Below are 12,591 nucleotides of genomic sequence, written 5' to 3'. Positions count from 1 at the left end.
TTGAATCGTGTCATGTTTTGGTCTGTGTGTCTTCTCCCCACGTGTGTTTGTTTGTTTCCCTGTCTGTCACTCCCTCTGTGTTTCCTTCATTATCAATTAGTGTTTTCAGGTGAGCTCCACAGGTGTGGCTCATCCCATCAACTGGCTATTTAAGCTGGCTCCTTCCAGGAAGCCAGCGCCAGATTATTGTTCATCCCCAGTGGTTAGTAGCTCTCCGTGTTTTGTAATTCAGTAGTCTGTGATATAACTTGTATAATTCCCTGTCGTGTTTTTTGACCCTTCGTGTTCTTTCTCCTTCTCAGTGTTTCCAGTCTGGCCCGTCCCGTACCTCGTGTCACCTTAGTTTACTTGTACACATATCTTAGAGTCACGTTATATACTTGTACACATATCTTAGAGTCACGTTATATACTTGTACACATATCTTAGAGTCACGTTATATACTTGTACACATTATTAGTGTCACATTAGATTTATGCTCCACATTAGTGTCACATATATTTCATGTTATACATTATCCACCGTGTCACTCGTTGTTCTAATAAATTGTTATTCCGTTTCATTCTGTCTCTGTTTCGTGCATTTGGTTCGACTTATTCTGAGACACAACAAATCGTACCTGACTGGTTTATTTTTCACATCTGGATCTCTTGCGGTGACGATGCCAACTAGCGCTCCTACTTTAGCATCCTCTTGCACTTCCATGAGGGAGCCCTCTGCTGGTAAAAAGATGGGTGGCTCGTCTATGTCCGACACGCTTACTCGGACAATGGTCTGGTCTCGGAAAGAACCCAGGTCCACAAAGCGAGGGTCAACATGCTTATTAACGGCCTCCACCACGACATTGTGTGTGCGCTTAGTCTCGAAGTCCAACGCCTGAAAGAAAAAACAAAACAAAAACAAGATAGTGTTTTAAATCTGACCAAAGAACAGTTTTATTAGTTTTATTAGTTTTTTCATGCTGTTACCATCATCACTAATAAAGGCCAGAATGATTGACACAGCTACATAAGAGTCCATTAAAGTTGTATGTTTATGTTTATCCTCCATTTAGGCCAACAAGAATGTGGCAGACCTTCTGGTATATATACAATTTAATGAAAATACTTTTCTCAAGAAGGTTAAAAATAGCAGAACGCTGTTCTTTTTTTAAAGACAGCACTAATAGCACTTCATCAAATCATCAATCATCAGGGACCAATTGTCTCCATGTCCGCTTCTGTGTGGCAACAGGGCCCAAGAGCTGTTCAGAGTTAGCTGCTTGGCAAAGAAACTCTAATCTGATTTTCTTAAATGCTAACAATCGAAGACCTAGTCCCTTAGCGGTTTCTAGTCTGCATTAGTACAGTCACTTTTCATAGGATTTTGGGGAAGATGGTTTACACGAAATATTATATGAAATACCCTTTAAAGATTTTGTTAAAGGAACAAGAACTTCTAAAAGAAAATGTGACTAGCATGCCTGCTAATTTTAGCAACTATGAATTAGAGCCACCCTTTTCCAGCCTCTATTTTTGATTCTCCAACGAGAATATTAAATGAATTATATTTGCACATTTGTTGCTCAACTATTAAAGCACTCTTAACTTAATTAATTAATCTCTTTGGTGTCATGTTGTGGAATAAAGAGATTGAATCATCAAGCATAGGTCGTCAATGAAAAGTAGTTAAAAACATACATTTGTATGATTTACTTTTATTCTTTACTCTAACCAACATCAGCAGTATACTGCAATTTTTTTTAACTTTCCATACCTTTTTGATGGTGACTACAGCTTCCTGTGTATCAACATCGGTCGTGACCTTGAAAAGCTCCCCTCCCTCTTTGATCAGATAGCTCATGTCCGTGTTGTCACCCATGTCTTCATCAGTTGCAATGACACGTCCAACCGGTGTCCCCACCGCAGCCCCCTCTGACACCGAAAACTGGTACATCTCTGGTTTATGGAGAAGGTGGCCAGAGGCGGTAATTGTATGAAGAGATTAAACAGGAGATAGACACAGTTAGATTTATGAGAGCATAGATAAAGAAAACAACATGTAGCTACAGTGTAAGAAAGATAAGAAGAAGAGAAGAAAAAACTGCTAAATAATAACCAAAAAAGACAGATGGATGGTGAGAAAAAAAAGAAGTTGGGCGACTGAGGTAAAAGATGGCTTGAGTCCAGAAACAGAAAAGAAGGAGGGGGGAAGATACGAGGTAGTAACAAAAAAAGAAAAAAAAAAAACATTTTGCAGAAAGGCTGAGAATGTTAAAAAAAGGAAATTGGGAACATAATTAAAGAAAAGCAACAAACAGATATCAGGCAGTTATTGTCACTGGATCATTAAGTTCATGTGAAAGAAAGGGAACTATAATTAATCTTTGTCCGACTCCACAATTTCCTCCTTCTGGATAAATCACAATGTTTCGTTGGCATCACAGCAGTTGTAAATAGAGATGCACTGATCCACTTTTTTCAGGTTCAATCCGATTCCCAAAATATGCTGATAGATACTGAATTGTTAATTGTAATTGTTGTTGGTAATATGTGTGTATGAGGCTACACAAAGCTTTCGTGAGTCCAACATTACATTGCATCATACTTGCTACAAATACAAACAGGAAGCAGCAACAACTGCAAAATGAAATCTCATAAACGGAAGTGTAAGAACTGTACTTTTTATAGAAGTAGCTCTTCCTTCTCGCCTGAACATCTTGATGGAGATGATATGTTGACACTTCTTACAGTGTAGCGTGAAGGTCTTCCAATAGAAATTATGAGAGCGAAGAATATTAAAGTGTTTCTTGATTGGTGCTGTCAGTTTGATATGCGATACGTATCAATATCCAACCTGATCATGATATTAGATCAATATGTCGCATCTCTAGTTGTCAGTAGTCTTACAATTTTAAAGAAATTGTATCAGACATTGTGGTCTTATTGAGAATAAGAAGGTTATTATAGTATACAACTGTATATTAATTAAAACTGTATCAATAGAATATAGCAACAATGCAGCATGTATGCTATTAAGTAAGGATAACTAACTAGATGTTAAAATATAATAGTCCTGACACATTGAACTCTAAATCTCAGGTTGTATTTTGAATGAATGAACAGACTGAATCAAACTGATATGCTCTGCCAGAGTTCATAATGACCAAGACAGAAAGATAAAAGTAAGGAGATAAAACTTTATTGTTCCCAAGAGGGAAATTATATGAGAACATCAAAGTCCTTACATTTACACTTAGTCATCTTTCTTTGTATCTTATTTATGGAGCTTATTTTCAAACTCTATTCCCCATACGGTAGAGTGGAGACTCTATAATCCTGCAGGGTTTATCCCTCACACTGGATAAATATGATTTACTGAGATGAAAAAGGGATTCATACAGAAAAAGGAATAGATGTGTGAAGACATATCAAATACAATCAACCTGGCTGTCAGATGGTGTTCCTCCAACTGAAGCTAAAGTAATAGTGTTGTGGTTTAACCCCTAAAAAGAAGGCTGCAATAAAAACATGAAACAGAATGGAGATAGATAACTACTATTGTCATTCAATAACACTTAGCACGTTTGTTAATCTTAAATTGGGATGATCACAGTTTTCAGCTGTAGCGAAAGACATCTTGAAGTACATACAGTACACTGTGTGTTCTGCAGGTTCTTTTTTTAACATTTTTATTTGTAAAGGGACCATGTACAATGTTAAACATATATGTTGCCATTTGATGCACTACACTAGAGTTAGCTTCGAGCTAGACTATTTTGATATAACATATCAGAAATTAATCAGGAACCTTTAGCGGTTAGTTTCCAGTAAACATATCTAGTAGATGTAGAATGTAGTTTTAACTAGAGGAGTTGAGTCACTTTTTCATGTATGGATTTTAAAGTAAGGCTAACCCTGAAGTCACACATATGTTGTGTTTTGACTATATGTTGTCTTTTCAACTTGTTTTTTTGATTGATTGATCGTTTTCTAATGAATTCCTTTGTCTGTCAAGAAAGATGATGATAAACCTTTTTTTTCTAATGGCAAATAGGGGGCAACGTCTCTTGTTGGACAGAAACTAGATGAGCAAAATGTCCATACTTCTCATTTGATTGATCATCTCAGTTATTCATTTTATTTCCTCATGAGTTTTAAAACAGGGGTGTCAAGTCTTTTTCAAAACTATACAATGCTTATTTACAAAATTACTATCCTATTTACAACAAAGTCCTTGATAATAGCACAAACTTTTAACAGGGGCAGCTTGTAAGTGACACTTCATAACCATGGCGTCCTTTTGACCAGAATAGAGACAGATCAAGGAGTATACAACACATTGTTTTAAAATGGTTGCTTCTGTCACGGAGGCCATCAAGTCCACTTCTTTTATTGAATGAGTGAGGAATGGATTCCAATTTTAGCTTAAGTTTGAACTGTAGAGTACCTGTTGCAAATGTGAGCACTGAAAAGCATTTAGCCTCCAAACCACTTTACCACCATAAATCCATACCATCACATCGAGGGAACAATCAGCCGTATTGATTGAGTCCCCTCTTGAGCCTGGCTTTAAAAGAATGATCAAGCGAGCAGTGGAACACATCAGTTCTCCATATTTGATAGACTCTTTTGTTATGGGCTGAAGGTTTGATAGGCCCATAAATTCCAGTGAGGTGATTTTCTCGCTCTACGAGCCTGCCTTTTAGTGTAGTCGCTAATGCTGCCATTGGATTTTGGTGTCAGATTTGCAAACTATATTGTGAGTCTTTTATTGTCTTCTAAATGTTTCTATGCTATGGTTTGAACTTTCCTCATTATTATTTACCCTGTCTTAATACACACATGTAATCAGTAATTTCTGACTCTCATTTCTTTCTCCTCCTCTTGAGTCACCTCATTTCTGTCTTAAGTATGATAATGCCCAGCAGACACTCACTCTGTGGAAAGCGCGGCGGGTTGTCATTAACGTCCGTGATCACTATGGTCACTGTGGTGGAGCCGGAGAGACCGCCCAGTTGTCCTGCCATATCTGTTGCCTTGACGACCAACTCATAACGATCCTTCGTCTCACGGTCCAAATCTGCCACTGCTGTCATGATGATCCCTGATGATAGAGAGATCAAGGCGGGATTGGAAGAGAAAGACAGAGGGATGAAAAGCAGAAAGTTAGAACGGTTAATTTCATCGTTAACACTTTTGCTTGAACCAAGTATGTTTCCTCTTTAGGGCAAAGAGTCATCTTCTGCTAAGTACTATTTTATGGAGCGCATTCCATTTCACCTCCTCAGTCTGGCAGGATGGAAGAGATTGTGTCATATTTACTCAGCGCATACACTACTTTATTCCTCAGCTTTATCTGACAGAAAAATATATAGGGGCCAGACTGAATGCATGCCTCAGCCACCCTGAACTGCATCACTGCTCTTATAGGTGAGTCTGCAATTAAACCTACAGAACTGGATTTCCATTGAGCAAGGGAGAAACATATAGAGAGTGCTGTAATGCAGAGAGTTTTAATGAGTTAATTAAAGCTGGGATGCACAATTATTTTGTAGACATTAATGCCTATCTTTTTATTTGTAGGCCTTTGAGTACGAGTCTTAAAATGTTAAAAATGCATATTAAGGTTTACTAGCACCCACACACACACTGAGTCAAACTTTTACAAAGTCTTATTTAAAAATAGTTTTTTTTTCAAGTCCAGTTAAACTTGGCTCATCACATTTTCATTGACATTTGACCAGCTCAGCATGCCAATGGTACATTTGACAATCAGTTGTGCAGCCCTCACTCCATGTTGGAGTAATGTGAGTCAGCGTAAGACTACGTGCTGCTAATGCTGCTTGTATATAGCAACCTATTCTCCAAGAACTTCTGAAGAAAGCAGCGCAAGTTTCAAAACAGATAACTGAGTTGAAAAAATAAATAAATGAAATATCAGAACTGCTTTAAGAAACAAGAATTTCAATCTGAGCTGTTTTTGAATTTCAGTTGAAAGTAGTTATTTTACAGTTTAAGATGACAATGTGCATAAGACCCTCAATTATAGTTAGAAGACAATTATAGACGCGTTACAATGGCTTAAAAAAATATGATCAAATGTTAAAGTGACCCATCACTTATTGGAATTGAAGATGATCAGTTTGTCACAGTTTAACTGTGACAAACTTTTGAAGAATAAAAATCTTGTCGCCTCGATTGGATCCAAACACAAACAGTCTGACCCTGGCTGGTAAACGGTTGCATTAGATGTTATATTTTTATCTTCTACGCCTTATCTTGCTCTATCAAACCAGAACATGGTCCCTCTTGGGTTGCACATCTCTCCTATTTGGTCATACAGCATCAGCAGCATCAAATGAGGGCTGCTTTACTGTGCAGTAGTAATATAATTCCACTTTTCCCCTTGGGAGTTTCCGCATCAGAATCTGTTGATGCATTTCCTGGGCTTGGTGTGCAGCCTCGCTCCCTAAGGTTTGCATGGTGTTGGGTACACAACTCACTGATTCTAGTCACATTTAGCCCTGGGCCATGTTCTATGGGTAGCCAAAATACAGTACATGCAGCGCTGGAGTTAAGGAAGGAGACTGATGACATGCTCCTCTTTCATCCACCAAAAGCCAGAAGGGATGCATCTAAATCAGGGATGTCAGAAGCAAACTCCAAATCCACAACCATGGTTCAGCAACAGTGCTGCAACGTCATTGCAGAGAATATATGAAGATGAGTCTGCATGATCTGTATTCATGAATGGAGTCATTAGATTCTATGTGGTTCATATTCTAATTCATATCACGTAGCCTTAACATTAACCAATTTAACCGAGTAATAGGGCCATGTACACCGACTGTGAAATAGTGCCTCGGCATGTTAATGCATTACATTAATATAAAATAAATGATGATGTTCCAATCATTTTTTTCACTCACATCAATTGCATTTCTGTTTTTATCTAGCCAGGCAATGACAATCTAATTGTATTTTGCACCTCAAGAAGCAGCTGTCCTGTCGTTTGGGCCTTCATGGTTATATGAATGAAAAGTAAGTCGTTTTGTTAGGCCAAGGTGTCAGCTTGCCTTTTAGCCCTGTCTCAGTGCCATTTCCACCCAGCAGCATAAAATCTATCCACCCTGCTGCTGCACTGATGTTTCCTTGCAGTGCCATGCATCCTGACAGTGCAGGAAGGCCATCACCTAATTGTAAAAGTTTGAGATGCAAGAACACACACAGGGACAGTGATACTCCATGTCACCACACATATTTATACATTTCATACTGAAGCATCTTTACTAATGATCAGCGAGTAAATGACTTGACACAGGTTCCCAATTTCTTTTAACATATGCACATCATAAACACATTACATACTATATCTCCTGGAAGGAGGTAGTATGTGTTCTTTTTTCGTCTTTTCTTCATTAAAAATGTAGAAAAAGGAAGGAATACTTTAGGAATGAGTAGAACATTTGGACTTTATGTGAAGTGGTTTGTTGCTATTTCAGTTAACTGTATTACTTCATTGAAGGTTTTCAACACTGATCAAATTTTAACATGTATTTTGGTAATCTTAGCACATTTAAAAATAGTTTATTTTTATATATGAAATGAAGGTAACAATGTAAAGATAGGGGGCAGTCATCTTTAATTTAAATTTAATTATTTCAGTTTAATTTTCCACTCCATCTGTTTCCATGGCCCGTTAACTCCAGTGCCTTATCAATTCGTCCTCTCATATTTTAACTTATAAGTGAATCTTTCTATTTTTTCAACTTCCATTCATCCATCCATTGTAAGATTTCATTGTTAAATCACCTCTGGTAGATACTCATAAACACCTTGTGACAGGGAAAACGACAGTGAAAACAGGGCAACGCGCTGTTCAGTTTGCTGTCAGGCTGAGTGAGAGTGATATTAATGAGGCAGATTTCGCAGCTGTTCCGTCTCCTCTTTACTTTGACCTCCTCGACTTGCACCTATTAGGCTGGCCCGCCTGCCTACAGAACAGGAGAGGAAAGAGTGTGGGTGGAATGGGGGTCGTGAGACAGAAGCTGGAATGAAGCATCCAGTCTCTCGGCTAGTCCCACCAAGGCAGAGCAATTTATCATCCCTGCTCCTAGGCTGACCAAATCAAAGTGGTAGAAAACCAAAAAGGGAATCATTAAAACTTTAGTGCATTTCCCTGGAGGGGCATTTGAAGGCAACACCAATGGTAAGCCACTCCTGAAAGACTGTGGGTCAGGTCATGATAATCTGATAAGCCTAGGCCGGATGGGGATAAGGATTTTTTTTTTTTTTTTCAAATGATAAACCAGGGAGATTCTTACAAGGGTGAATCTGGATCTGTTGGAAATATAATTGAGTGTAAACTGAAAAATAATAAACATTTGCTAATCCACTTATAAACACACTTTAGCATACATGTATACAGATTTTCTTTCCATGAATTCAAGGTTGTCTGTGCTTTTTTAGAGTTGACATTTGTATACTTTTAAGATAGGATTATAGGTTACACCAAACACAAAATCCAGGCAATCAGTGACTACTTTGTTACAAAAAGAGGCCAATAGTTTAGATGAAAACTTTAAAAAGTTTGCTTGTTTTGAGCAAATTGGATTTCATGCCATAAATTGTGATCAACTTTGGCAGAAATTTCTCTAAGCTTCAAATTGGTAACATATTGTAGAAAAGATAAGGAACTCCAGAAAGAACAACAACAATATTAAGTGTGGCAGGTGCAGATGATGTGTTCTGTATCATTCTTACCTGTGTGTCTGTCAACGGTGAAACACTTTTCTTCATCCAGCACACTGTACACCACTCTGGCACTGCTGCCGTACGTAGGGTCATCAGCGTCTGATGCAGTGACCTTCATAACAGACGTTCCTGTTGAAAAGACAATGTAATGTTAAAAAACAGACGATAAACATGTCAACATGGATGTCAGATATGTGTATGTGAGTGTTTTCTTTTTTTTGTGTGTGTGCTTATGTGTGTGTGTCCCTTTGTGACTTTATATATGCACATAGCCTCATGAGTGAAGACACTGTCTTATACCTGCAGTCTATGTTATGGCCAGCAGGGTACAACCACACTGGTTGCAACGAAAAGTCACTTTGTAAAACTCTAATATCTAATGAATTCATAACCTCAGAACACTTCCTTTAAAAAGTACATGTTCTGATATTGTCCAAACAAACAATAATTAAATAAATCAATAAATTAGTAATATTAAGCATATTAAGTTTTAGAATCTCAGTTATTACAACACTCTGGTTTGAAGTGACTCTGAAGCTCAGACCAAGATGACTGAGCAAAACCATTAAAAGCTTTTCAATCAAAGACAGAGTGAGCCATAATATCCTACCATTTTGAGTAAAAAATTAAAGTGAAACAGGGATTGCTGTACTGTGGCCTGTGTTTGACAAGTGCCTAAAAGCCACCTGTCAATCAGGAAAAAAACACCCTCTCATCCTAATTGCTCATTTGCTTTTTCAAAAATCCAAAGTGACAATGGTCAAAATGCAGAATGAGATGCTTCAGAAGGGGGTTTACAACCCTAAATGGGGTCACGTCAGATAACAGTCAATGAGGACGTGTATGTGTTTTAGACCATGTTGTCACATCATTATATTTATTCTGTTGAGGTTATAATTCCAGGCTTGGGAATACATGACATAAAAAAGGGGGCATGTTTGTCAGTGTTTGCTGTACTCGTCTGGGATTATATTTGGGAGAAAGAGATTAATCCATTACACCAGGTAGCTATTTCATCTCTCTGCACATCAATTTGCAAACCATTCTGTCATGTGTTAAATCACCTTTTTACAACACTAATGCTCCGAGATGTTTTGCCTCTAATCAGCGCAGAAGTTATGCTGGGAGATGAAAGGAAACATGGAGTCATAAAGACAACATTACTGCTTCAAAGACTTGCTAGAAGCTCAAGATATCTACAACAAACAATTACTCATGATTACCAGCACTTAGGCAGAGAATATAGTCATTTCCACATGAAGGCTTAAAATGTGGATTTGTGGAGCAACAGTGTTTAAGTCATTATTTCCCACTCATAGTAGCATATTTGTCAACAGTGTTTTCAAAAGCCTCTGGCATCAAATACACTGGTGCATCTCCCCATTTAGTCACACATTTCAGTTAAAGCTCAGCCTGCAGCCTATAAAACTTTAAGGTCTTCATTTTTAGAAACAACCGTACACTTGCCTTTTAGCGTGTAAGCACATTTCTTTTCATTCTATTAATAATTCCACTTACAGGGCAAAGAAAAAAATAAAAAGGTAAACATTCCAGGGCGCCATAGGTCCTCAAGGACAAGGAGTCCGTCTTTGTCTCCATCCTTCTGGCCAATGCTATCGGTAATTACTGACAGCTGGTGGTGTCCACCAAAGGTCATAGCTGTAGCCTTTCTCAGAGCCCTGTCATGCTACTGTCCAGCCGCATAATGGCCATATGCTAATGATGCTAATTAGCAGAAAGTGTCAAAGCTCTGTTTGTTTCCTGTCATCTAACTGAGCTCCAAGGGGGTAAAGAGGGGGGCTGAGGAAAGTGGATTATCATTAAAGTCACCCAGTCATTAAATCAGACAGCTTAGATCACCATCCGGTCACTGTCACCTACAGCGCTCTTTTGTTTGTCCTGTATGTAGTTATTAGCTGTCTGACTTGCATGCTAACATACAACTTGTAAATGATGCTTTACTAGACAGATCCTCAAAACTTGTGAAACAAATAATATTCTGCAGGAAACACGGTGGTTAACGAGCCAAGGTGACAGTTATCAAAGTAGCCATAGCCATAGACAGTATAACTGTCTTTCTTTTTTCCAATCCCAAGCTATTCCCCAGCAACCTCCCCTGATCAAATACTGTATGGTAAGAAACACGGCAATGGCCAAAGGAATGAAAATAATCCCGCATAAAGGCAGTTGACCACCCAATGGGTGATATCACAAAGGCTACAACCGCGTCATTTATTTCGTTCATGGAAAGAAAAATGCTAAACTGCACAAACAAATGAATGGATTTGTGCTTTTCACCATGTGGAAAAGCACAGAAAGGAGAATCCTTGTTGTGTCAACAACACTGTTTGTTCCTTAGTTAAATACAGATAAACTGCAGCCACCCGGGGATTCATAGAAGTGCTTATTAACTAGAATTGAATGACCTTTTAATTTATATTGTAAGTCATATCATACAGTCATTACCTCAGCCAAATAACAGTACAAAGCAAAATGATTCTTGGAAGATGGAGATATGCTGCTCTCCAGTTGGGGGAAGACTGAGATATCATTCTTATCACACTGAAAACATAAGGCTATATGGAAGCTAGAGATTTTCATTACTGGCATCAGGCAGGGGTCTGTTAATTCTGCCTACCTATTTGGCCCTGCTGCTGTGGTCCAACAAAGCCATTTTCCTCCATGGGATTACTGCCTTATCTTAATTTTCCCCAGGTAACAATCAGTTTGATGCTCAGCTGTTTCTGGGTATCCAGGCTGCCAGCAACGTCAGGTGGTTTGGAAGCACTATATAAATGCAAATGCTTCTTTATTGTGTTTATATTAAAAAGAGAAGTGAAGCAGGGAGTTTGGCACTTGGGCTCTTATTAAAGCTGTAGCTTGCATCAGTGTTTTCAGCTGGAGAAGTCATTACTTACAGTATTTGCTGGCATGGTCGGTGTCTCACTTAAGCAGATTCTGCTGTTGATGGACTTGTGGGGATTCAATAAAAATTATTGACTTTCAGAAATTCGAATGTAATGCATATTGCAGTGATAGAAGAAGTATGTCTAATGGGGAGAAGCTGCAGAAAGCCATTAGCTTAAGAGTTGTTTTCTCTCGGCAATAAAAACTTCAATCACTAATTGTCCTCAGCTGAGACAGAAGGCCCCGTCGTAATAATAATTTTAATTTCCAAAATATGCAGGTTTGTCTGTTTATTCCCCTCACGGGCAGCATTCTTGTGACTGAGCTTTTTTTGGTTTCTATTAAATGATTAAGAAAAATATTCCTTAGTATCCATGAAACATCACTAATAAAAGTAAATGAAAAAGTCAATTACACCTTTTGTTATTGTTTCAGTTTTGTTTTGCCTGCAGTAGTCAATTTCAGAACCCATCAGCTTTATCTGATGACAATATATCCTCTGGGGGCCATGACCAATTTTTCAGGGTTTTCATTGTCACAGCTAAGCTGATACACGAGATGAAGCATGAAGGCTGGAGGATATCCAGGACAGTACTTTCTTTTCTGTATGCTGGTTATGTTTGAATTTCCACGTAGCCACGTTTGCCTCCATTGGAGTTGGAATTGATAGGCTTTGGATTATATGCACTTAGATTCAATAATCTTGTTGTTAAAATTAATAAAATGCCAAATCCTCTTTCGACAACAGCCAATTTATTCAGGGATCGTATCATCAAAATCAGGTTATAATACCAAATACATGTACACATTTACACAGGAATTTGACTTGATGTATTGGTGGGCCACTGTGGTTTGCTTCTTGCACTCAACATGGAGTTCCTCTACACATTAAAAGCTAGCTGGATCCAAAAAGGACAACAATTCTTAAAACCAGAACAGGTACCAAAAC

At 38.2% G+C, this 12,591-nt stretch overlaps 1 protein-coding gene across 1 annotated transcript in view; it reads right to left on the bottom strand.

Annotated features, from left to right (window-relative positions):
• Positions 1–12,591, bottom strand: part of cdh22 (cadherin 22) — a 171,496-nt gene that overhangs the window by 44,960 nt on the left and 113,945 nt on the right. Inside the window, exons 5-8 of the mRNA XM_079341078.1 lie at positions 8,745–8,864; positions 4,918–5,085; positions 1,756–1,937; positions 620–876 (exon numbers count right to left, since the gene is read on the bottom strand). Coding sequence (XP_079197204.1) covers positions 620–876; positions 1,756–1,937; positions 4,918–5,085; positions 8,745–8,864 — 727 coding nt within the window. The remainder of the gene's footprint in view (positions 1–619; positions 877–1,755; positions 1,938–4,917; positions 5,086–8,744; positions 8,865–12,591) is intronic.

Source organism: Symphodus melops, assembly GCF_947650265.1.
Source record: "Symphodus melops genome assembly, chromosome: 4".
Classification (NCBI taxonomy): Eukaryota; Metazoa; Chordata; class Actinopteri; order Labriformes; family Labridae; genus Symphodus; species Symphodus melops.
This window is presented reverse-complemented; position numbering and strand designations above follow the sequence as displayed.